A 27,423-nucleotide genomic window follows, 5' to 3' on the forward strand; every position below is an offset into this window, starting at 1 on the left:
CAAAAAGTAAGAAAGATGTTTATTTGCAAAATATAATTACATGTGATATTTTCTTTATTTACACTTGAGCAGTTCCTTCTTTAACAATGGCGCGGGCAAGATTTCGTGCAAGAGCCAGCCTAAGCATCTCAAGCTTTGTGTGTTCAATGCTGCTGTCCTGTAGAAGAAAACGGCACAAACCACAAGGTTATCAGTCAGCTCCTGACATGCACTACAGAAGAAGCTTCTTATTCTGTTACCCAATGCAATTTACCTGGGCTCTTAGGTTCTCCTCTGACTGGAGAGGTTCCAGCTTTGCCGTCGTTCTTTCCTGCAAGCAGCTCATTAACTGATATGTCTGCTCAGCAGAAAAGATCACCTATAGAAGACAGTTTGTTAGGGGAGCTGGGGATTTTCTGAAATTAGACCCTTAGCACATTCCAAAATGCATGGCCACTTTCTTGGAATTATGCATACAAAAGCAGCATTTTATATGGAAAAAAAAAATAATGACGTTTTTGACTAAGAATTTAACCCAAGCAGTTCCTGAACTAAGAATGCCTCCTAAATGTAATAAAAGAGCACATGGAATTACCAGCTGGTAAGAAATGGGGTTTACATGAAAAAAAAAATGTTCTGTATGCTCCCACCCCCTTACCTGGGGACACAGCAAGGCCCTACTTCCCTATAGAAATACTTAATCCAGAAGAAGAAAAAAAAAAAAAAACACATTTGAGTCCCGAGCTGCCCTTGGAAATTGCACTCACATCTTATATTGCTTGATGGCTAATATTCTAATATTACCATCCAATACATTTTGGCATATATCATGGAATTTGCCATAGATGTCTGAAAAAAAGTAGTTTTATTCTTGGCAACATCTTGTTTTGAAATTCAGGCATTTTTGCTAATATGTGTGCATTGTACATGACTTACCTGCTGCTGCTCAAGCAGAGGCAGTGCATCCAGCAGTAAAGTAAGCCAAAAAGAGCAGGGAGCAATGCGAGCAGTCATGAGTGAGAGGAGTAAGCAGGCGGCTTCTTCAAATTGCTGATCATAGTACATCCGGTGAAACTCCCGGTATTTTCCTTTATTAAATGTCACAACCATTAGATCAGCATAACTAGAGTAATTAGGTTTAAACAGTAGTACAACACTACAGCTTTGATAAATACAACCCACCTAGGAATGTCAGACGATCACTGAGCAACATTGCAGAACCCAGATTGTCAATCAGGTCCAAATCAGAGAATCTTCCTCGTTCACAGTAATCCTTTAAAAACCTTCAGGGGAAAAAAAAAAAAAAAAAAAAGCTTGTGTTTAATGGACGATCCCAGAAATTACAGATTCTTTAACTCAGCAGATCTCAGATGGCAGGTTACTGGACTGTCAAATGTTAAACCTCAAAGGCTTTTCTCACAACTTATATTTTTGGCATTTCAACGGTCACCCCTATCAATATAAGAATGGAGATACCTAGTCCTGGGTTCAGCCATAAACCATCATAATCTTTTAATATGTTTCCTGCTGTTCTGTACGTACTTAATTACGTTTATTCCACCCCCACCCCTTCAGCTTCAGAGTGGGGACGAGGGAGTACTAAGTACTAGGAGTACTAAGTACTAGTTATGGGGTCATCATCCCTCAAGCATGGATCGATAAAGCAGACAGATTCCTTGACTAGATAATGGTATGGCTGACAACTGAAAACAACCTTCTGGCTCTCATGACCATAAAATTAGCATTAAAAAAACAGGAATTTTTGTGTACTCACCATAAAATCCTTTTCTTAGAGCCACTCATTGGGAGATACAGGACCATGGGTGTTAAGCTGCTGCCACTAGGAGGCTGACACCAAGTAAACACAAAAAGATTAGCTCCTCCTCTGCAGTATACACCCACACACTGGCTCCAGCCGAACCAGTTCCGTGACAAAGCAGTAGGAAAAAGCAACATACTGTGAGAGTATAGAAAATGTCATACCAAAGAACATACTCAAGCTATTAGGCCAACAGGGTGGGTGCTGTGTCCCCCAATGAGTGGCTCGGAGAAAAAGATTTTACGGTGAGTACACAAAAATCTCTATTTCTCCTTTGCCTTATTGGGGGGGGGGGGCACAGGACCATGGGATGTCCTAAAGCAGTCCCTGGGTGGAGAACCGACAGAACAGACCAAACTCCACGTACCAACTGTCTAGAGATGCTCTACCGCCACCTGCAAGATCCGTCTGCCCAGACCTGGCTATTGTAGACTTTGAAACGGCGAGTCCGGAGTCCCCCAACGATAACAAATCTGTTGGGCCTCCAGATGAAGTGACCACTATCCCAAGGGGAGGCCCTGACGGCTGAGGAAGTCTTGCCGCCCAGTTTTCCATGCCCGGGATGTGAACCGCTGAAATGACTGACTGGTCATCTCTGTCCAGCAGAGAATGTGTTCTACCTTGCGCATTGCCGCCCTGCTGTGGGTGCCCTCCTGATGATTGAAATATGCCACAGCCGTGGCGTCGTCCGACTGAATTTGGATGGGACAACCTGCCAAGAGGTGATGGAACCGCCGCAGGGTCAACCGAATCACCCGAATTTCTAGGATGTTGATTGGAAGGCGCAACTCCCGAGGTGACCAGTGCCCCTGAGCAGTGTGATGATGAAAGACACCCCCCAGCCAAGAAGAGTGGCGTCGGTGGTGACCACCAGCCATTGAAAAGGGAGAAAAGATTTTCCCTGGCTGAGGGAAACTGAGGCCCGGACACACACCCAGCCCATCTTACCAGCGGTGTGCGTCCCTGCAGAAGCCACTGCAGGAGGTATTAAGTGCAGGGCCCGGGCGCATGTCTGAGGAGTTTTCCACTCTTAGGTCAGCTGCTCTCATTTGGACGGTGCAGGGACCCTCTATCCGCCACTCCGTTTGCAGGAAGGGAGAGAGGGAACGCTCGCCTTCCTTCCATTGCCGCTGTATATCAGGGGCAATGCAGTGGGGGCCTAACAGACGCCATGAGTGCCTCTGGACATCCAAGGGGTTAAGGATGGGTCAGGGCTGTTGGTCCAGTACAAAAAAATAAAATCAGGATGGGTCTGGATGCAGAGATGGGTACATGGAGGCGACACTCCATGTTCCCATCTGTTGCCGGAGTGGGGACCCGTCACCACTAAAAAAAAAATCTCAGGCCTTCCGATGAGAACGATGCAGGAGGGGGTACGTGGAGACGACACTCCGCTTTCCCGCCTGTTGAAGGTTTGGGGAGAGTGGTGCCCTTAAGGGATCAGTCGCCCCTGTAATCCTTGAAACATTAAGAATAAAGAGAGAAATAAAAAAAGCTATAGAAGTGATCTGAGAAACAGAGCACGTGCCTCCTTCTGACACTAAGCTTGAACTGGTTCGCTTGGAGCCAGTGTGTGGGGTGTATACTGCAGAGGAAGAGCTAATATTTTTGTGTTTACTTAGTGTCAGCAGCATAACACCCTTGGTCCTGTGTCCCCCAATGAGGGAAAGGAGAAAAAACAAAAACCATCTGTACAAGTTAGAAGGCAATAACATGAGAATACCATGCAGGTATGAAAGGTACATGAGCGGTTATGGAAATACTAGATGGTAGCCCGATTCTAACGCATCGGGTATTCTAGAATATGTATGTAGTTTATTTATGAAGATTTTAGAATACATTGAATACACAGGATTCGGCCAGCCGCGACCAATTAGCGAAGTCGCTGATTGTTCGTGGCCGGCCATGTAATATAGAACAGCCCACGGAGTATATAGCACAGGCCACGGAGTATATAGCACAGGCCACGGAGTATATAGCACAGGCCACGGAGTATATAGCACAGGCCACGGAGTATATAGCACAGCCCACGGAGTGTATAACAGCCCACATAGCGTATAACACAGCCACGTAGTATAACACAGCCCATGTACGCAGTGTATAACACAGGCCACGTAGTGTATAACACAGGCCACGTAGTGTATAACACAGGCCACGTAGTGTATAACACAGGCCACGTAGTGTATAACAGCCCACGTAGTATATAGCACAGCCCACGCAGTACATTGCACAGCCCACGTAGTACATTGCACAGCCCACGTAGTACATTGCACAGCCCACGTAGTATATTGCACAGCCCACGTAGTATATTGCACAGCTCTCAGGAGACCGCTACGTCATCATCTCGCGAGACCGCAATGCTTGGAGCGGTCACCGGAGCGTCGCGAGGAGCGGGAAAGGCTGGTTCTGGATCCAAGGGGCTGACAGACGGAGAGTATAACGATTTTTTATTTTTTTTATTATTTTTAACATTAGATCTTTTAGCTATTGATGCCGCATAGGCAGCATCAATAGTAAAAAGTTGGTCACACAGGGTTAATAGCAGCGGTAGCGGAGTGCGTTACCCGCGGGATAACGCGGTCCGTTACCGTTGCCATTAACCCTGTGTGAGCGCTGACTGAAGGAGATTATGGAGCGGGCACTGACTGCGGGGAGGAAGGAGCGGCCATTTTGCCGCCGGACTGTGCCCGTCGCTGATTGGTCTTGGCCGTTTTGCTGCGACCAATCAGCGACTTGGATTTCCATGACAGACAGAGGCCGCGACCAATGAATATCCGTGACAGACAGACGGACAGAAAGACGGAAGTGACCCTTAGACAATTATATAGTAGATTAATTGGGTCAGAATAAAACAGAAACAGGGAGCCAAGATGAGAATGCCTTGCACCGACAACAAGAGCGGGCCCAGATGGCAATTCGGATTGTGGCAATAGGGCTGTCAAATCAAGTGATCCTGAACTAGATCGTTTTATTTCCATTTTGTCATTCCAAAAAGAATCTAAAAACGGAAATAACTACTCTAACATGAGAAGATGGCCTTAAAGGGAACCAGTCACCCGCCCCCCACCCCCCCAGGGCCTATTAAAGTAAAGTAGCCACCTTCAGGGGCACTAAGGTTACATTCTGTGAAGGTGGCTCATTTGTTTCTTATCCCTAGGAATGCTGAAATAATGGCTTTTATATATTTCCCGCCATACCTCTATTGAGTCAGGGAGGTATGTTTTCTCCCCCAGACTCAACCGCCTCGCAGACGTCCATCATCTAGCTCTGTCCTCCGTGCGCCGCCTCTTCTCTCTTTCTTGTGATGTCACCGGCGCCTGCGCTCTACAATCAGTGCTCGGACATGCGTCGTGCGCGCTGCCCGTGAACTTACGTCAGGTTCCTGCGTGTTTCGGAGGCCCTAGATCCCGCCCCGCAGTGTGCTTTGATGTATTCACACTGCGGGGCTTGGAATCTGGTGCCTGCACAGTGGAGCGGGTCACCATGCTCCATTCAAGATAGTGCCGATGTCTCGCAAGATTTGTGAAGTTCGCGAGACTTCTGCACTTCCATCGAGGAGCACGGTGACCCGCTCCACTGCGCAAGCGCCAGATTCCCAGCACAGCAGTGTGAATACATCATAACACACTGCGGGGCGGGATCTGGGGCCTCCGCTACACGCAGGCACCTGATGTAAGTTCACGGGCAGCGCGCACAACGCATGCCCGAGAACTGATTGCAGAGTGCAGGCGCCGGTGAGTCACACAAAAGGGAAGAGGCGGCGTACGGACGACAGAGCTGGATGGTGGACGTCTGCGAGGTGGGTGAGTCAGGGGGAGAAATCATACCTCCCTGACTCAATAGAGGTATGGCGGGAAATGTATAAAAGTCATTATTTCAGCGCTCCTAGGGATAATAAACATAAGAGCCACCTTCACAGAATGCAGCTTTAGTACTGCTGAAGGTAGCTGTTATACTTTAATAGGTCCTGGGGGGGGGGGGGGGGGTGACAGGTTCCCTTTAAGTGGCTAGAAGATCAAGACCAAAAGCATAGTTTCAGTGCCACTTGCATTGTATGGAGATTCAGTGGGAACCTGTCACGAGAAACAAAAAATGCTATTAACCTGCATTCATGGGGTTAATCTTTTAATCTTCAGGTCAAGAGAGTTAAGGTACCGTCACACTGGGCGAGGTTGCAGCGATATCGCCAGCGATCCGTGACGTTGCAGCGTCCTGCATAGCGATATCGCTATGTTTGGCACGCAGCAGCGATCTGGATCCTGCTGGGATATCGCTGGTTGCAGGGAGAGTGGACGAACTTTCTTTCGTCGCAACTCTCCCGCTGACACCGCTGGATCGCCGTGTGTGACGCCGATCCAGCGATGTCTTCACTGGTATCCATGGTAAACATCGGGTTACTAAGTGCAGGGCCGCGCTTAGTAACCCGATATTTACCATGGATACCATGGTAAAAGTAAAAAAAAAAACACTACATACTCACTGTCTGTTGTCCGTCACGTCCCCTGGAGCTTGCCGTACTGACTGTCTCAGCGCCGTCCGGCCGTAAAGCAGAGCCCAGCGGTGAACCTGCAGTAACAGCGGTTCACCGCTGGGCACCACTGTTACGGCCGGCCGGCGCTGAGACACAGTCAGTGCGGCAAGCGCCGAGGGACATGAAGGACGACAGAAGGTGCGTATGTAGTGTTTTGGGGTTTTTTTTACATGGGGACTTCGGCATCGCTGAAGACAGTTTCAGCGATGCCGAAGTCGCTTGGTCGCTGGAGAGAGCTGTCTGTGTGACAGCTCCCCAGCGACCACACAGCAACTTACCAGCGATCACGTCGCTGGTCGCGATCGCTGGTAAGTTGCTTAGTGTAACGGCACCTTAATTCACCTGGCCGGCGCCTGCACTTAGCTGAATGCTGCTGGAAGAAAGGAGGGATTTTTGGTACTCACTGTAAAATATCTTTCTTGGAGCCTTCATTGAGGGACACAGGTAACCATGGTGTATGCTGCTGTAGGGGGCTGACACTATGCAAAAATAGGAAAACAGCTTTTCCTCCGCAGTATACATCCACGGACAGGCACAAAGTACCTCAGTTAGTGTTAAAGCAGTAGGAGAAGCAACCAAAAACTTAACATATGTACCTACCCAAAAAACGAAGGCACATAGGCCCAATAATGGTACAAACAATTAAGCAGGGTGCTGTGTTCCCCAATGAAGACTCCGGGAAGGACAGTTTACCCGCTTGAAGGAAACAGAGTGCTCCTGAGCAGGTGCCTCATCCTCCTTTAGGTACAGAGTTTGGGTAATTGCCAAGATAAGGTTATTGACCATGTCCTGCATCTTTGAGTTCTGGTCCGTATCAGACTGACTGGGAATCCACCTCCGACACAAAAGCTGCCTCTGAGGAGGGGGCATGGCGTGAGGAATGCAGAGGGACCTGGAGAACTAGAGGAAGAACTGGAAGGAGCCTGATTCCTTTGTACCCGATTTGACCCTGCGGAGGTCATCGTCAGGTGCGTGCGAATCACCATGAGAGGCGTTCGGAGCACTGGTGGCAGTAGACAAATGCGGGGGAGGTCAATCCGGGACCTGGACCAGTGATTGAAATTTTTGTCAGATCTGAGATTGACGTGGAAACAGCCCACTCCGGAGGGAGGGGAGTGTTCTCATTCCGGGCGTTAGGGTTCTCCTGTGGGGCAGACATGGTGGTGGAGGATTCAAGACAAACAGAACAGAGCCTACCTGATGCCAGCGACACCCAGCAGAAAGAGCTGTGGAAGCTGTCTGCAGAGAGCTCTGTGATAGGAGCGGAAGAAAGAACGCCGAAAAAACACGCCCCATCGCGGGGGGGGGGGGGGGGGGGGGGGGGATGGGGGAATGGCCAGCTCAACAGAAGAGGGAGACAATTTTGTCCAATCCTATTGGATAAAATGAGCACACGATTTAAACGCACGCCATGACTGGCTAAAGAAAGCAGGAAAGGTGCAGCCAGCAAGGGGAGGAGGAGGGGGTGCTGCGCCCGGCTATGGGAAACATGGCCACAGCCGCCAGCTGTTCGCTACCACTAACGCCACCCTGTCCCCTTGGGATGAAGGGACAGCATACCCCAGAATAACGCCTGCCGCTGTGGAGGGAGACATACCTGCAGTGAGTCTCGGTGGGAGACATACCTGCTGTAAGTCCCAGTCCCGCTGCAGCGAAGAGGATCACATCAGGAGCCCTCAGGTGGGAGACGGTCACTGGAATCCTCCTTTCCACACCGCCTCCAGACAAAGCAGAAGATGGCATCAACCCCTTACAAGGGGGGGAGGCCACCGCTGTTGACCACCCTCTTCCTCTCAGCCCTCTCCGAAGAGAGGGGTGAGGAGGAGAAAAGGCAAGGACTGGCCACCAGTAATCACCCTGAAACACCAGTAAAGGTGACAGGGGATAAAGTCCTGCCTGCGGGTCCGAGAGTGGGCAATGTGGGTGACACCACACTGCTCTGCATAAGTGTGGGAAAACAGGGTGAGAAATTACACCATTACCCTGAAGCTGAAAATCTTTTTCCTTAGTCTTTCAGGTTAATAAAACACAACAGGTGACCTGAAAAGGAAAAGACGCATCTAGGATCAGATCCAGGTCCGCCTCTTACAGACACTAAGCTTAAACTGAGGTGCTTTGTGCCTGTCGGTGGGTGTATACTGCTGGGGAGGAGCTGTTTTCCTTTTTTTGCATAGTGTCAGCCTCCTAGCGACAGCAGCATACACCATGGTTACCTGCGTCCCCCAATGAAGCGATAAAGAAATTAACTTTATTCACCTTTGACAGCGTTTCGCTTTCAGTCACGGGGGCAGGGCTGGATCCATCATCGCTCTGAGTATACAGAGCAGCAGTGGGTGCAAGAGTGCCCGACACTGACTGACAGCCAGCCCTACTGCAGAGCAAGTGTCAGGGCTGGGGGAGAGGCAACAGCCACCTCTTTGTATACTGAGAGCGGTGATTGAACCAGCGCCGGTGAAACCGGAGTGACAAACCGGAACACTGCCATGGGTGCGAGGGGGGAGTTAATTGTCTCCTGCCATCGTTCAGCTAACTGCGGGCACAGGGCAGATTAATAAAACTATTAACTTGCAAATTAACCCCATATCTGCATGTTGCTAGCATTTTTTCTGGTGACAGGTTCACTTTAAAGAGGATCTTCCACTGGATTTTATTTTTTTATGTGAACATCTCCAATTGGCGCTGCTTCCCTGACTCTGACAGTTTTCCTTTGCGCCTCTGTTGCAAAGTTACGCCTCCTGGTAATAAAGAAGCACATTTTCCCTTGAGCCAAGTGGTCGTATACCACAGAACTTATGCGGGTGTTTGGCAAATGTCAGAGGAGAATAGTCAAGTAAAACACTGCCATGTCATAGAATGAAAAAAAAAAAAAAAAAAACAAAAAAAAAAAACCACGCCCACAAGAAAGGACCCAGTTGCAGCCTGGTTGTGTACAATGCGTTGCTTTTCTCCTTTGCTCTTGCACTCCAATAGGAAGAAGGGAAGCAGTGACTGACATTCTCAAGTGTTCACTTGTGACAAAGCTCACCTCGTCTCAGGAAAAAAACACTGAACCAGGCTACAGCTGTGACCTTCTCTGTGGGCATTAACTTTTCCCCCTCTGAGACACCACTGTGATTTGATTGGCCAGCGTCGTAGAGAAGAAAAAGCAAAAGACCAAATAGAAGTTCCAATGCATACACCTGCTTGGTTAGAAAGAAAGCTTGCATATCGAGTTTCATTACCAGGGGAGCAGAAATAAATTTGTAATTGAGGGGCACAGCATTTTTTAAAGAACTCAGTGTGCACTCACCGATTAGATATGAGTGTGGCAAATGCTGCGTCTTTGGCTCGAATGCTCCATGAAAGTGCTGATCCTAATCGTCTATTGCGCATAGCTTCCATCGCCATTGTCTTACAAATACTGCGAACTAGAAAAGAGGAATAAGTTGTGGACCTTATAACATTCAGGACATCATAAAAAGATAAAAGCCTACCTTTTTACAACTGGAGATTTCACCACACGATGACTGAAATTCTCAATAAACCACATAAATTCTTAAATTTTCCTTATCACATACCTTGCTCTGTCATTTGCCGCTCCTCACAGATGCGCAATGCCTTCAAAGCTTTCTTCTCCGTGGTCAAAGGAATCCTCTCCATGTGAAGCTCCAGGTAAACTCGACCCAGTTCAGGACAGTGATCTAAATAGTCAACCCCAAGCTGCCAAAGGCTGAAAGAAAAAACACTCCCATCAATTACAGGATGTAAAAGAAAAGCGCAAACTTCATTATAAAAGCGATGAAGTGCTGCTGAATGAAAAGGACATGACAATGGCCATATAAAGGATGCAAACCAGATGGAAAGGGATATCATACCTATGATGGGAGAAGAGGCCAGCAGCATACTCCAGTAGTAAGTGTTCTCGCATGTTGGACCCAAAACTAAAATTTAGCAGAAATTAAGATATGGTTTGACTTAAACAACTAGAAATGAATGCTAAAAAGAAACAGCAAGAAAATCTGCATTTTGGGTAAATTTGGCTTAAAATTTCCCATCAGTAACTGGCTGAAGGGTGGAGCTTGTTAAGGGGGAGAACTTAAAGGGTTATTCCGGCTCCTCTGACTTGTGAATTAGGTGAGCAGGGCCTGTGACATTGCGTCTATTGATACTTGTCAGGAATGATTGGACAGGTGCACAATACCTGCTGATCGCTCGGGTGTCTTGACAGTGACAATTGCCTAACATTAGAAGATGACCAAATTATTGCAATAAACAATGCCAAGACCTATCCATACATGCCTTGGCATTGGAGCCCAGCTCCACAGAGGTGAAGATGGCTGAGCTGCAATAACAAACAATCTGTGGACTGGTGTGGTGCGGTTTTTGGAATAAAGCCGCTCTGTTTAAATGGGTTGCCCAGGTTTGTTCAAATAGGCATACTTGTAATACCAAGCAATTCCATATAAAAGGTCTATATATAAACAATGAATGGGCACACTGACCCACAGTGATCATTCCTTATTCGCCTATTATAAGGATAGACTATTAGTCTAGTGTTCCTAACAATCCATTTTAGTATAGATTACCATAAATAAAAGATACAGTTTCTAAAAACATAATAAATCACATCCAGTAAGAAAGATATATCACAGGTATGTTTTTCTCCTTCTCCTCCCTCTCCCAAATCTTACTCCAGCTTACTATAGCTTGTGGGACTGAAAGAGCTGACAGTGATCCAGCAGGTCAGTAAGATGAGCCACAAACCACCAGTTATCTGTCACAATGCTGAAAACCAGGAAAAAAAAAGTGTATAGAATTAAAGTGAACATACACTGGAGTAACATTATTGAGAGACAAGAGATGTGACATGGCCGATTACCTGAATTCCTTTATGACTTGATGAATATCGAGCTCAAAAGCTGCTAGCAGAATGTTGTCCAGGGGCTCTGAACTGCTGTCTCCAGCATTAAAGATGTCCAGACAGGACTGAGGGGGCGAGGGAACAGAGGGGCAGTCATTAAAAAAATAGAACAGTTTTCATAAAATAATTCTTTCATATGGCAGAAATTGTATAGTCTCAGATATCTATTAGACGAGGACAGGATAGTAGAATTTCGCTTATGGCGAAACAAAACACAAAATGCAAAATGAAATGTGACAAATGTAACGTTTAATTTGCTAACAATACAGCCAAAACATTTTATCAGTACATGATCTTCAGGTTGCATGTCACCTGAGCATAGGTGTGGATTTCTGTCAGGGTCACCGTCGGATGTGTAAAAAGCAGCTGTGATACCAGGAAGTGATACCAACTGCCCATCAGATCTTTCTTCTCAAGCATGATGTCCTCAGATCCCAGTAAAACCTATTAGTAAGTCAAGAAGCTCAGTGATCACAAGTACTCTAGTCCCACAAGACGTAACAGGAATTAACAATTCTTTCCTTGCCGCCTGACATTAAAATACATAACAACCTTTTTAAGGTTTTCTTCACATTATTGCATTATTAAACATTCTCAAATACCTCAACAGGTCATGCATCGAATAAGTGAATAGTCTGGTCTTGTGGTAGCTCTTTGTTTTAATAATGGACCCATCATCGGACCCATGCTCCTCATAAGCGAATATCACTGTAGGGGTACACACCTTACAGATAGTCTCCATGTCAGGACTGGATGAGAAGGTTGCACACTGTAAGTGACGTTCACATTCCTCCCGCCAGTGCTGCCACTTTAATTCAAACTCTGTCAATGTCTGAGACTATGAAAAAGAAACAAACAAACAAAAAAAAAAAACATGGAAGAACATATTATGGGAACTGATATTACAAGGATGACCAAATTGTAGAAAAAAGGACATGGACCACACATCCAAAACCTATACACCGATTTATTGTGGCTAAGCACTAAAACTTAACATTCTCATCAGACAGTATGAAGCCCACTGCCACATCAAGGCGAACCTCTTGGTTGGTTTCAAAGGTGTGACTACACGCCACAACAGCGGGAGAGCAACCAGGTCTCCTACAGAACCGATGCTGCAAGGCAAAGCCCCCATTGCTCTAGGTCACACCACCCCACAGGAACAACGCCTGCCATAGAGCACCAATACCAGGTGAAAGGAGATAAAATAATTTTGGTCATGGGTGCTGCATCTTTAAAGGCAGGGACTCACCGACAGGGTCACCGTCATGTGGCAGTGGGCTTCATACTGTCCGATCAGAATGTTAAACTAAGAACTTAACGTTCAGTTTTGTAAATTTTTGCTTCGCCGTAACAGATCAGTTTTGGATCTCTTTTACTGCAGTTACTTTATATTATAAGGATGAACAACAGTCTGATTTATTTCTAAAAATAAAAAAAATCTACGTTAAAAACAAAAACAAATATACAGTATGAATAATGTAGGTACTAGGTTATGTTTGTAGATAACTATTGTAAGATATATATTACAGTAGCATTAGATTATAGATTTCTGTTTGTCTGGAACAATGGACTACGCATTGCAAGAAAGTTTTTTTTTTTTTTTTAACCTTTTCTTCAGAATACTTATACAATATATATGCTGCAGACAAACAGAAATCTATAATCTAATGCTACTCTTTTCAATAGATAATCAATCATACACTGAATATAGGCATTTTCTTGAGAAGATCGTCTAGGACTCGGCACATGCTCCGGGTGCTTGTGGAAGCAGCCGCTTGTTTGGCCAGCAATTGCCGGGCTTCATCCATACGAGCCTGCAGGACATATCCAGTGATCTGTAATGAAGGTATAATGTAAGGAAGGGTTAAAAAAATCTAAGGTATGAAAAATAAAACCATACAGCGGACCACAGAGGAATCCGGTATAAAACGAGTACACACAATTCCACAATACAATTCATAAATTGAAATACGTGACAAGCATTGTAGATTCCCCCCCAAATTTTTTTAAAATAAAGCGGGCCCAAAATTGCAACACAGCGACTCAAGGACTATGAAGAGGTGGATCTTGAGGTTGATGTATTATTTCAAAGTGCTTGTGCTGTGTCTCGAACTCATCAGTAACAGCTTTATTTCATGCTGTCACCAAATCTGGGTTTTTTGGGACTTTTTTTTTTACTACTGTCACACTACTTTTGTACTTTTTATTTAATTGCTATACTTATATTACTGTGCACATTTTTCTAATATACTGTAAAGCATTATTATTTTTGTTTGTTGCCCATGTCTACGTTGTGAGGTGAATAGCGCAAGTGACACCACGATTACAGAGAGCAGCGAGCCTGTGCAAGATTGACAGGAACTGTGCTCGCAATGGAAAAGTGACAGGGGCCAGAATAGCCCTTTATGTTTTTAAGTCCCACTTTGAGACTTCAGACTAGATCACTGATCTAATGCTTTGGTATAGAGAGTGTATAACGGACAGGAGCTCCATTTGCCAAAAATGCATACAGCTTTGACAAGCCTGGAGGCCCTTGTTCAATCTCTGGTTCCAATGGCAACCCTTCAGTACCCCACCCATTTGTGGAAAGGCACAATTAAACTAGATGTGCTTTTATGTCCATGTGCAAGAAGGGGTTTAAGGCTGTAAAGGATAACAATAGAAACCAAGCATAGCTGACAACCATTAGTTATCGTAACACTCACCACATCCCAGAATCTGCCATGCTGCAGGGGATTTTCACTCTGTAGAACCTCTTCAGCTATGCTGTCTATGTCAATTGCATGCAAACGTATCCAGTCAAGAAGTAGTACCAGGAGGGAACCAGCTAAAAGTGAAATTAATAAGTTTACTCGAGTAATTATGCAAATGTATGTCATTTATCAAGAATTACTAATTTTCTTGTTAAATAAATAATCAGAACTGTTCTGTGCAGTATTTACATGGTCATTCATATATACTACTGGTGACTAGTGATGAGTGTACTCGTTGCTCGGGTGATCTCCAAGTATTTCTAAAGGTACCGTCACATTAAGCGCCGCTGCAGCGATATAGACAACGATGCCGATCGCTGCAGCGTTGCTGTTTCGTCGTTGTGTGGTCGCTGGAGAGCTGTCACACAGACAGCTCTCCAGCGACCAACGATGCCGAAGTCCCCGGGTAACCAGGGTAAACATCGGGTTACTAAGCGCAGGGCCGCGCTTAGTAACCCGATGTTTACCCTGGTTACCAGTGTAAATGTAAAAAAAAACAAACACTACATACTCACATTCCGATGTCTGTCGCGTCCCCCGGCGTCCGCTTCCCTGCACTGTGTAAGCGCCGGCCCTAAAGCAGAGCGGTGACGTCACCGCTGTGCTCTGCTTTACGGCCGGCCGGCGCTGACACAGTGCAGGGAAGCGGACGCCGGGGGACGCGACAGACACCGGAATGTAAGTATGTAGTGTTTGGTTTTTTTTACATTTACAATGGTAACCAGGGTAAATATCGGGTTACTAAGCGCGGCCCTGCGCTTAGTAACCCAATGTTTACCCTGGTTACCAGAGAAGACATCGCTGAATCCGCGTCACACACACCGATTCAGCGATGTCAGCGGGTGATCCAGCGACGAAATAAGGTGCTGGCCTTCTAGCTCCGACCAACGATGTCACAGCAGGATCCTGATCGCTGCTGCGTGTCAAACACAACGATATCGCTATCCAGGACGCTGCAACGTCACAGATCGCTATCGTTATCGTTGTTAAGTTGTTCAGTGTGAAGGTACCTTTACTGCTTGGACATTTAGTTTTTGTTGACGCAGCTGCATGATTTACGGCTGCTAGACAGGCTGAATACATGTGGGGGTTGCCTGGTTGCTAGGGAATCCCCACATGTATTCAGCCATAAATCATGCAGCTGAGGCAACGAAAACTAAATCTCCGAGCAGTTACAAATACTCGGAGACCCGAGCAACGAGTACACTCGTTCATCACTACTGGCCACTACTAGCACATTGACTCTTGATTACATTTGTAAAAAAAATATATGCAATTTTTTTATACCTCGTTTTTTTAAATAAGCTAAGGTGCCATTTCACTGTAGTTTTTCTATGGATTAAAGAAAAAAAAAAAGCAAAGTAGAATGTTTGGCTTCAAAACAGCATGTTTGAAACAACCCAAACGCTGAAATCACCCATGTAGTTTGTGAGCCAAGGCCAGGAAGTCTGTCGGAGGAGGTCAGCCATGTCTCCCTCCTCAACTTTGCTATCTTATATGTGCCTGTAGGACAACTTACAGCGGCAGGAACCCACCACCACTTTACCATGTCTGCCGTAGGACACAAAATCATTAAACCCACCCACTTGGCATTTTAGTACGTGAACATGGATTTAACACTTGACATTTCTCTATGTAAAATTCCTTCAGGTCTGATTCTCATTGTAAATTTCTAGATTTAGAAATCTTTTAAAAAGGTCTATTCAAAAATAAAAAATGCCCCAAATGCTCACCTGCGGCAGCTTCAATGAAAAGTATTTCACAAAGGTTCCAGCATAGTTCCATGGCTGACAGGATAGACAGCTAAAGGTCATAAGAGATAATTTGATTAGACAACACAAGACTTCAATCAGGTGATTCAAAATCTGAGGCTATCTATGCTTAAAGAGGATGTTCACTACATTTACATTGATGACCTATGACACCCGGCACCCCCAATAATTAGCTTTGATTGGTGTCAGCGGCTGCAAGTACTTGCCGAATTGCTCTATGTACTTGTGGTGGTCGCTGCAGGGTACTACACATCTGCCTTCCATTCATTTGAATAAGAGGCGGGTGTGCAGTACCAAGCCATGGCCACTACAAGCAGACAGAGCAGCTAACACCTTCTAAAAGCAGCAACAGAAGTGCCGTGCTTGGCCAAATGATTCAGATCAGACATTGAATGGAACCTCGGATCCAGTCCAAGCTCACTGTGGCGGTTCAGTAAAAATGAACAAGGAGTTTGAGATCCCCATTCTGGTGACCAGTGGTGGCTCCAACAAAGACATTTAGAACCTATTCTATGACAATGCTTCTAAGGGCAGCATTGCATAGAATAGACAGTGGATCAGAATAAGTTGCACCCCCTGATTTAGCGTTCTGAATAACTAACAGGTTTTCCTTTCTGAGTTATCCTATACAGCCACTTTTTCTGACCAGGAAAGGCCAGACTCCTTTATATAATAGAAAACTCTATATCGGTCTCCCTACCATCGGATAGCAAAACATAGAAAAGTTTTAAAATGAGTATGGTAGGTACAATGAACAAATTTATTTATTTTTTTTTTTTTAACATGAAAAGGAAAAGGCAAACAAACAGTATTTTGCCTCACCGGCGCAGAGTACTTGGCACTTTGGTTCCCGTCTCGTGTGCAGCCTGAAAAAATTATTTCAAAATTCTGTTTAATACGTGATACTGCTTTAGATAAAAAAAAAGTGTCAGAACTGAAAAGAAGTGGCATGCTGGGCAATACAAGCAGAGCACAAAAGGTGGCAAAAAGCTAGTGAGAAAGCAAAGGACCGAATATCTAATGGACAGTGACCAGACACATTGTGTGTTCTCCTGACAACTCTGCTCCTAAATACAAGTAATCCCCCCTGAAAAGACAACTCAGGAGCATCTTTACTTAAAACTCTGGTTTGTGCCAAAGCCTAGACATTGATATATACATATATTTCCAGGAGGAATAAAAGTGCACAGATTTCTTAGAACTGCTATTTAATAGAAAATACTAGGCACATACCATGACAGCTAACTGGTCCACTGTAAAGCTGGCAGTCACGCTATGTGTCTGTACACTGCAAAGTCTTGACAGTGTGCGATGCGTCACGATTCCCCCATGCGGGTGGATGGGTGGGCATTTCTCTTTTATTGCGAGAAGCAGGGGTGTGGAGTCGGTAAGCCAAACCTCCGGCTCCTCAATTTCCCTGACTCCGACCCCACAGCCCAGGTCACCACTGAGCATGTGCATAAAGTGTGGCACAGATTCATCTCCACTAAAAGCCAAAATCTTTAGATCAGGAACATAACAGACATTTATAGGACATTTCAGAACTTTCCCAAATTCTTAGGGAAAACATTTACATTACATCCTGCTTTGTACAACTGCCCCCAATTTATTATATATTTTAGGAAAGGAGTATTTTATACTGACTCCACGACTCAGCACTGGCAAGAACCAGGTGAGACTACTCCGCATGTGACCACAAGTAAGGAAAGTACATACATGTAGTCACATAACTGCCTGCCTACATGGGGAATACAGGAAAATCACTATAGCATGCACATTATAATAATAATAATAATAATTTTTATTTATATAGCGCCAACATATTCCGCAGCGCTTTACAACTTATAGAGGGGACTTGTACAGACAATAGACATTACAGCATAACAGAAATCACAGTTCAAAACAGATACCAGTAGGAATGAGGGCCCTGCTCGCAAGCTTACAAACTATGAGGAAAAGGGGAGACACGAGAGGCGGATGGTAACAATTGCTTTAGTTATTTGGACCAGCCATAGTGTAAGGCTCGGGTGTTCATGTAAAGCTGCCTGAACCAGTTAACAGCCTAAGTATGTAGCAGTACAGACACAGAGGCTATTAACTGCATGAAGTGTATGAGAACACGATGCGCGGAACCTGATTATGCTTATTTTTATTTATTTATTTTTATTAGGCCACACAGGGATAGTTTAGGTTAATGCGTTGAGGCGGTAGGCCAGTCTGAACAAATGCGTTTTTAGGGCACGGGATTGGGGATTAATCGTATTAACCTGGGTAGTGCATTCCAAAGAATCGGCGCAGCACGTGTAAAGTCTTGGAGACGGGAATGGGAGGTTCTGATTATTGAGGATGCTAACCTGAGGTCATTAGCGGAGCGGAGGGCACGGGTAGGGTGGTAGACTGAGACCAGAGAGGAGATGTAGGGTGGTGCTGAGCCATGGAGTGCTTTGTGGAAGAAGGTAGAAGTTTTGTACTGGATTCTGGAGTGGATGGGTAGCCAGTGTAATGACTGGCACAAGGTAGAGGCATCGGTGTAACGGTTGGTGAGGAATATGATCCTGGCAGCAGCATTCAGGACAGATTGGAGCGGGGAGAGTTTGGTAAGAGGGAGGCCGATTAGTAGAGAGTTACAATAGTCCAGACGAGAATGAATAAGTGAGACAGTAAGAGTTTTTGCAGAGTCGAAAGTAAGAAAGGGGCGAATTCTAGAAATGTTTTTGAGATGCAGATAAGAAGAGCGAGCCAGTGATCGGATGTGGGGGGTGAATGAAAGCTCGGAATCAAGGATGACCCCAAGGCAGCGGGCATGTTGCTTTGGAGTAATGGTAGAACCGCACACGGAGATGACAATGTCAGGCAAAGGTAGGTTAGTAGAGGGAGAGAACACGAGGAGTTCAGTTTTTGACAGGTTCAGTTTCAGATAGAGGGAGGACATGATGTTAGAGACAGCGGTAAGACAATCACTGGTGTTTTCTAAGAAGGTCGGCGTGAAAGCAGGAGAAGAGGTGTATAATTGGGTGTCGTCAGCATAGAGATGGTACTAGAAACCAAATCTACTGATTGTTTGTCCAATAGGGGCAGTATACAAAGAGAAGAGGAGGGGGCCTAGGACTGATCCTTGAGGAACCCCAACAGTAAGGGGAAGGTGAGAGGAGGAGGAACCAGCAAAACACAGTGAAGGATCGGTCAGAGAGATAGGAGGAGAACCAAGAGAGAACGGTGTCCTTGAGGCCGATGGAGCGGAGCATAGTGAGGAGGAGCTGATGATCCACAGTGTCGAATGATGCGGAGAGATCCAAGAGAATTAGCATGGAGTAGTGACCATTAGATTTAGCTGTTAGTAGGTCATTAGAGACTTTAGTGAGGGCAGTTTCAGTCGAGTGTAAAGAGCGGAAGCCAGATTGAAGAGGGTCGAGAAGAGAGTTATCTGAGAGATAGCGGGTAAGACGGGAGTGGACCAGGCGTTCGAGGAGTTTAGAGATGAAGGGAAGATTAGAGACAGGTCTATAATTAGCGGCACAATTTTGGTCGAGGGAGGGTTTTTTAAGTAATGGATGTATGATGGCATGCTTAAATGAGGAGGGAAAAATACCGGAAGTGAGGGAAAGGTTGAATATTTTTGTTAGGTGAGAGGTGACAGCCGGGGAAAGGGATTGGAGGAGATGTGATGGAATGGGGTCACTGGTGCAAGTGGTCGGGCGAGAAGATGCAAGGAGCCTGCTTACTTCTTCTTCTGTAACTGGTTCAAAGTCAGAGAGTGAACTAGATGCAGTGGGGGAGGGAGGACAGTGCATGGTATGAAGAGGTTGGGAGATGATTTCCTGTCGAATGTGGTCAATTTTTTCTTTGAAGTAATTGGCCAGATCATCAGCGCGGAGATCTGTGGTTGGGGCCTGCTCTCTTGGGTTGAGTAGGGACTGGAAAGTGTCGAAGAGACGTTTAGGGTTATTGGACAGCGAGGTGATGAGGGTGTTGAAATAGGTTTGTTTGGAGAGGTGAAGGGCAGAGTTGTATGTTTTAAGCATTAACTTATAATGGATGAAATCTTCGGGTAGATTAGATTTTCTCCAAAGACGTTCGGCGCACCTGGAGCACCGCTGCAGGAAACGTGTTTGCAGCGTGTGCCACGGTTGTCGCCGTCTGTGCCGAGTTGTTCTATGTATAGGAGGTGCAGCTTCATCCAGGGCACTTTGCAGGGTTTCATTGTAATGCTTCAGAGCAGAATCAGGACATGAGATGGAGAAGATTGGGGCCAATGAGGACTGCAAGTTCTTCATAAGTTTCTGGGTGTTAATGGCCTGTATGTTTCTATAAGTGTGGAAAGTGGGGGTGACCTGAGAGGGATGGCAGTTCTTGATAGAGAATGAAAGAAGGTTGTGGTCAGAGAGCGGGAGAGCGGAGTTTGTGAAATCATCCAGTGAGCAAAGACGGGAGAAAACCAAGTCAAGGGAGTTTCCATCTTCATGCGTTGGAGAGTTAGTATGCTGTGAGAGGCTGAAAGAGGAGGATAGAGATAAAAGGTGAGAAGCAGATGTGGAGAGGGGAGAAGCAATGGGGATGTTGAAATCACCCATGATAAGGGTGGGTGTGTCACAGGAGAGAGAGTGTGGAAGCCAGGTGGCAAAATTATCCAGGAACTGATGAGAGGGGCCGGGAGGACGATACACCACCGCCACTCGCATGGAGAAGGGGACGTAGAGTCTGACAGCACATTGTCACGATTTGGCAGTCTTACATGGAGTGAACACAGAATTTTCTTCTGCAACTGGACAATCCCCTTAAGGTGGTGTCTAATTGCAGGAAAATGGGCTCCAAACTGCGTAGAGCACAGAAACTCAGCAGGTACTTGCATTTTACTAACAAGGTGACGTCATGCCAACAGCACGTCACCGCTCTGGCCAGTCACCGAGCTCTGCGCTCATGCAATGAGGCGGACCGCACACATTGCTGAGCTCAGTGACTGGCAGAAGCGGTAACACATGCTGTTGATGTGATGTCAGCACTGTAATTAAAACATGAGGACCAGAGCAGCAGCGAGGGCCAGCGCTGGCCTCAGCGAGAGTGTGTATCTGCCTAGTTTGCTATTTTATGTTCTTTACACAGTTTGGGGCCCCTTTACAAGGCTCCTACTGATTTATCTCATTCAATCATTGCTACAGAAAGTTGCAATACTATTTACATTGTCAGCAAGTAAATACAGGGAGCTGTAGCACACGATATATCGAAAGTTTTAAGGGAAAGTATATTTTAATAATTCTTACAGATTGGTGCAATTAGTGGAATTAATCCAATAACCAGACAAAAGGTTAACAGGAGGCACCAGACATGTCCTCTAGGAAATAACTGCCATTCTAGTAAAGTAAGCCGCTTTGTCAGAACCCTACATTGCACGTTTATTCCTCTTGCAAACGTATGAATAGAAAGACAACTGGATATCATCACTCCCGTTACTTCCCTACACAATCTAGTCCAATTGGTGCTTGTGTTTTTACTATTTTCCAGAGAAAATAAGGTGTGACACAAAGCAGATTTCTGGTATTTCACGAGGAACTGGAATACAGGAGTGTTTGACTTACTTGCCACTTTGTGCATTTCTTGCATACAAGCCTGGAGAAGTGAGCGATAATTCTTACTCACAAGAACCAACCTGTGAAATTAAATACCAATCACATTAGTGCACATATATAGTTCAACAGTAAACTACAAATAGAGTCACCAAACATCAAAGGTTTCTGGCAACTAATGACCCTAAGAGGTTTAAGGCCCCGTCTCACTTAGCGACGCTAAAGCGATCCCGACAACGATACGACCTGTCAGGGATCGTTGCTGCGTCGCTATGTGGTCGCTGGTGAGATGTCAAACAGTGAGATCTTACTAACGATCGCAGCTGCGATCTCACTGTTTGACATCTCACCAGCGACCTGTAGCGACCTGTACAACGATGTCACATGGGAGCTATTATGAGGATTCAGTGTCTGAGTCGTCAACGAGGTCGTTAGTAAGGTGTCAAACACAGCGATGTGTGCTACCCAGCGGGACCTCAACGATCAGAAAAAGGTCCAGGCCATTCCGACACGACCAGCGATCTCACAGCAGGGGCCTGGTCGCTGCTACATGTCACACATAGCGAGATCGCTACGGAGGTCGCTGTTGCGTCACCAAACTTGTGACTCAGCAGCGATCTCGCTAGCGATCTCGCTTAGTGAGACGGGGGCTTAACGGTGTATGGACAGGCTCCCCTAACAGCAATCACATACTGAGCTTTATGTGTCCTGCTGGACGCTGCCTCTTCATTCTTTTGCAGACCCACAAATATTCCGTGAGACTCATTGAATAGCTTTCTCAGTACTGGAGAGTACAGATCTTCGTCACTACGCATGAAAGCCAGGAGGCCTGTTGTTGGCAAATGCAAGTTGTCTGCAGAGAAAAAAAAAATGAGTTGCCTCAATTATTGGATTGACTACGGGGATAAAAATTGTCACAACGAAATAACAGGGGTTATAAAGATTTCCTAGCATATCCATTTCATATCAGCCTAGCTTGTCTAGGGTGCTGCTCAAGCAGAGGACCTGTCAGTAGGATATTCAACCCCTAACTAAAGGCATGAGTGTAAAGCCCATCTATTGCAGATTACACTCATACTTTGCTAGAAGAATTTTATTGGGCATTATCAAGAAATCTAGTCTTGAAGTTTTACACTCAAGGGCATCGGGGTGAGCAGTTCACTCACCAGCCTCTCCGTACTTCGCCAACCTCTGGTCGTTTATTGCCAGTGAGCTGCTTCCCCTGCGCTGGTGCAGTCATTGCCCAGGTTCCTGTCATTGTGGTGCCTGTTGACCATGCAAGATCAACATACTGGCTCCCGCAACATCATTAAGGAGCGCACTGCCTGGGTTCGCTGCAATGACGGCGCCTAATGACGTTGTAGGATCCTGTACATTGATCTTGCATCGTCATAAGGAGCTTACCATGCACGTGCCACCTCTTCTGATGACGTTAATCCAGGCAATGATGGCCACTTAGCAAGCGATGCATGTCACTGAGGGAAGAGTGACCTGTCAATCATTGACCGGAGGCCATCAGTGGGAAGCAAAGTACAGCAGCGCTGAGGAGTAAAGTGCCAGCCACACTGCATTTGAGCATAAAACTTCAAGATGAGATTTTTCAAATATGCAACAACAAAATTGTACCAGCAAAGTATGAGTACAATAAGGATTAAAGGGGCTTTTTACGCATAGCTTTAGTTAGGGGTCATATATCTTGCTATCAGGTCTTCTTTAACAATGTAATGTTTTCAGGTATACCAATTCCTTTTTTTTTTTTTGTACGATTTGGGGATAACTGAACTTTCAAGGGACTTTTCAGGATAATAAAATAAAATAATGTTATAATAGCAGGTATAATTTGATCCCTCACTGCAGACAGATTTGTAGACAGATTTGACAAGTTTGTGAATGATTAAAAAAATAGGTATTTATATCTAATTTAAAAAAAAAAAAACAACTTTGTAATATATCTTTACAAGTACTGTTATTGTTGATTTGTGACAAAAATGTAGTTACTATTTAAGGAAGTACCATACATACCTTTTTTTGGGTAATGGGTTTCATAAAGAAGCAATTCTCCTGGTCCCCAATCGAACCCAATATGTGTGTCACGTCGCCCAAGTCCTTTTACAATCTAAGTTTAAAAAAAACATGAAGAGGACAAAGGAACCCAATGAGTCAGATTTAGAAATAAATAATAATAATAAAAAATAATAATAATATATAAATATATATATATTTTTTTTTTTAAACCCACAGCAAATGCCATATAGTGCTTTATCATCACTCATAGGGGTCCTGTAAGAAAAGAACACATGTGCGTTGCTGCACTGTTGAAAGTCTATAGGACTGATGGGAATAGCCAAACACTGCACCCTGTGATCCCCAACAATTCCACACACAGGGTGATGCAAAGAGAGCAGCAGCACAAACAAGCAATGGCTGTTATATCCAACACGGGAAAACAAGTCCTCTAATCTGCTTTTAGTTTTGACCGATCTGTTATCAGCTATCACTTCTTCACACAGGAACACCTGTTTAAAGGTACCGTTACACTAAACGACTTACCAACGATCACAACCAGCGATACGACCTGGCCGTTATCGTTGGTAAGTCGTTGTGTGGTCGCTGGGGAGCTGTCACACAGACAGCTCTCTCCAGCGACCAACGATCAGGGGAACGACTTCGGCATCGTTGAAACTGTCTTCAACGATGCCGAAGTCCCCCTGCAGCACCCGGGTAACCAGGGTAAACATCGGGTTACTAAGTGCAGGGCCGCGCTTAGTAACCAGATATTTAACCTGGTTACCATTGTAAAAGTAAAAAAAACTAAAAACACTACATACTCACATTCTGATGTCTGTCACGTCCCCCGCCGGCGTCCACAGGGTTACGCGCTGCTGCCGAGAGCTTCCTGCACTGACTGAATGTGTCAGCGCTGGCAGCAGCGGTGCGTCACCGCTGTGCTCTGCTTTACTGCTGGCGCTGACACATTCAGTGCAGGAAGCTCTGAGCAGCAGCGCGTAACCCTGTGGACGCCGGGGGATGTGACACACATCAGAATGTGAGTATGTAGTGTTTTTTTTTTTACTTTTACAATGGTAACCAGGGTAAATATCGGGTTACTAAGCGCGGCCCTGCGCTTAGTAACCCGATATTTACCCTGGTTACAAGTGAACACATCGCTGGATCGGTGTCACACACGCCGATCCAGCGATGGACAGCGGGTCATCAGCGACGAAATAAAGTTCTGGACTTCTAGCTCCGACCAGCGATATCACAGCGGGATCCTGATCGCTGCTGCGTGTCAAACACAACGAGATCGCTATCCAGGACGCTGCAACGTCACGGATCGTTGTCGTTCTCGCTGCAAAGTCGCTTAGTGTGAAGGTACCTTTAGGCCGCGTTCCCACATCAGTGTTTGGTCAGTATTTTACCTCAGTATCTGTAAGCCAAAACCAGGAGAGGAACAATCAGAGGAAAGTATAATAGAAACACATCACCACTTTTGTATTCATCACCCACTCCTGGTTTTTGGCTTACATACTGAGGTAAAATACTGACCAAACGTGCACGTGGCCTAATTCCAATAATAGAGCAGGAAACGTTTGCTGGCAGTCTGGATTCTGTATTAGGCTACTTTCACACTTACGTTTGTAGCAGCTGCGGAGGGCTGCGGACTTCCTCTGTGAAGCCCCGCCCTCCGCCGCTAGCTCCGCCTATTTCTGCATGCGGCCTGTGTACCTATATTTAACATTAGGTACGCAGGTCGTGCGGCTGTATGTGGATGTGTCCGCATGCGTCGTTTTGACGATACGGAAAAAAAAAATAAAAAATTGCTACAAGCTGCGTCCTACGCTGGTCTCCGCATCGTCAAAACGATGCATGCGGAAGCATCCGCATACTGCGGCACGACCTGCGTACCAAATGTTAAATATAGGTACACAGGCCGCATGCCGGCCGCATGCAGAAATAGGCGGAGCTAGCGGCGAAGGGCGGGGCTTCACAGAGGAAGTCCGCAGCCCTCCGCAGCTGCTACAAACGCAAGTGTGAAACCGGCCTTAAACGCTGCTTGCCTCAGTATCTGATCCAAAATTTTCCTTCTAGCAGGTTATTACACCATAGGCTAGGATCACTCTCCCAGTGACTACTGTTCTCTATGCCCCGACCTCCCATTGGTCCTGTATACGCAGCAGACCTGCAGTGTAGACTGTGTGCACACATTCAGGATTTTTCGTGTTTTTTTCTTTTTTTGCTATAAAAACGCGATAAAACAGCGAAAAAAAAAGCATACATTAAGCATCCTACTATTAGAATGCAATCCGCAATTTTTGTGCACATGTTGCATTTTTTTCCCGCGGCAGAATCGCATTCCGGTAAAAAACGCAGCATGTTCATTCTTTGTGCGGAATCGCGGGGATTCTGCACACATAGGAATGCATTGAGCCGCTTACTTCAAGCATGGGGTTATGCCAAACATGCAGGAAGTAAGCGGATCATGTGCAGTTGGTACCCAGGGTGGAGGAGAGGAGACTCTCCTCCAAGCCCTGGGAACCATATAATTGTTAAAAAAAAAAAAAAGAATTAAAATAAAAAATCATGATATTTTCACCTTCCGACGGCCCCGGCAGCCTTCCCGCTCCTTGCGATGCTCCCGTTCCCAGTAATGCCTTGCGGCAATGACCTGTGATGATGTAGCAGTCTCGCGGTTCCCGCAAGACATTACTGGGAACGCGAGCATCGCGAGGAGCTGGAAGCCTGCGGGGGACGCCGGAAGGTGAGAGTATCACCATTTTTTTTTTTTTTTTTATTAAATTATTTTTAACATTATATCTTTTAATTATTGATGCTGCATAGGCAGCATCAATAGTAAAAAGTTGGTCCCACTTGTCAAACACTATGTTTGACAAGTGTGACCAACCTGTCAATCAGTTTTCCAAACGATGCTACAGATCGCTTGGAAAACGCAAGCATTCTGCAAGCTAACTATGCTTGGAAAACGCTAGTGTTTAGCGGGAATACGCATGCCAATTCCACATGCGATATACCCGCGGCAGGAGTTGCAGCGGAAATTTCTGCGGTAATTCTGCAACGTGTGCACTTAGCCTAAAGCATGAGGAAGCAATAAGAGAGAGCAGGCAGATTTTACACTAGCTCACTGTTGGAGAACGATGCGGCTACGCTGGGTGACCAGTCCCATCTGCTCCATAAATAACAGGTCATTTGATTTCTGCAGCCCCGGCTACGATGATACAAATGGCACATCGTTGTATACGCGGCTCTCCCACGCGGACACAGGTACGGCTACTGTCATACACCCTTGGCATCAGAGGCCGGAGACGTAGGACCACGAGGAATTATTTCTTCCACAAACTACATTTGATCATGGGGTCTCGCTGGTGTGGTTTCCAAGGAACTAAAGGGACCCAAGGTCTGCAGTAGCTCTGCCTTCTGCGCCGTGGTCCAACACTCTGCCAGCCCTGACTCCCAGTGGCCTGCTGTCATACTGATCCAAAGTGTTGGCACAATGCAGCCACCGTGCACCGCTGCCACGTGCTAGCCCAATGCTCTACCCTGCATGAGGTGCCGTGGCCAGATGTGGCCCAATGCTTTGCCAGCCACTGAGGAGCGACGGGTTACAGCTGCGCCCACCATGCAGTGGCCTGATGGCAATGTGGCGCCAATGCAAGTTCACAGTTGCCCAGTGATAGAACACACTGCCATCATTAGTAGCCCACTGTGGCCCCATGCCAGGCTCTGCCACCCCTGTGGTTTACCATACAGCATGGGCTGCATTTAGAGTCTACCTGATAGCGGATTTACAAGCCCTGCGAACCCAATGTGCACGTCTGTGCTGAAACTGGTGTTCATGGCTGCTGTACGGGGGCACACAACTCCGGGGGTCTGCCACTGCCCCACAGAGAAGCAGCACAGATACAGCCGGTGAGGGGGGAGCGGCAGGTTACCGTGTCCGCGGGCTGTTCGTCCAGCTCCTCCATCATTTTCCTAAACTTCCAGGTTCCCGCTTGATGTCAGAGGCCGGGGCCGTCCTCCTCACTGCCTGCGCGTGCGCCGTCCTCCTCACTGCCTGCGCCTGCGCCGTCCTCCTCACTGCCTGCGCCT

At 46.1% G+C, this 27,423-nt stretch overlaps 1 protein-coding gene across 1 annotated transcript; it reads right to left on the reverse strand.

Annotated features, from left to right (window-relative positions):
- NUP85 (nucleoporin 85) lies at positions 1 to 27,423 on the reverse strand. Its single transcript, XM_077251729.1, has 19 exons — positions 27,267 to 27,423; positions 23,341 to 23,434; positions 22,012 to 22,171; positions 21,331 to 21,401; positions 16,580 to 16,623; positions 15,719 to 15,788; positions 13,938 to 14,059; positions 12,933 to 13,067; positions 11,954 to 12,067; positions 11,542 to 11,673; positions 11,188 to 11,294; positions 11,010 to 11,093; positions 10,184 to 10,249; positions 9,887 to 10,038; positions 9,619 to 9,736; positions 1,162 to 1,262; positions 916 to 1,067; positions 254 to 358; positions 1 to 157 (listed from the first exon to the last, which is right to left on the reverse strand). The coding sequence occupies exons 1-19, from the start codon at positions 27,300 to 27,302 to the stop codon at positions 59 to 61; spliced, it is 1,962 nt and encodes a 653-aa protein (XP_077107844.1). The 5' UTR covers positions 27,303 to 27,423; the 3' UTR covers positions 1 to 58.

Source organism: Ranitomeya variabilis, chromosome 4 (genome assembly GCF_051348905.1).
Source record: "Ranitomeya variabilis isolate aRanVar5 chromosome 4, aRanVar5.hap1, whole genome shotgun sequence".
Taxonomy (NCBI): Eukaryota; Metazoa; Chordata; class Amphibia; order Anura; family Dendrobatidae; genus Ranitomeya; species Ranitomeya variabilis.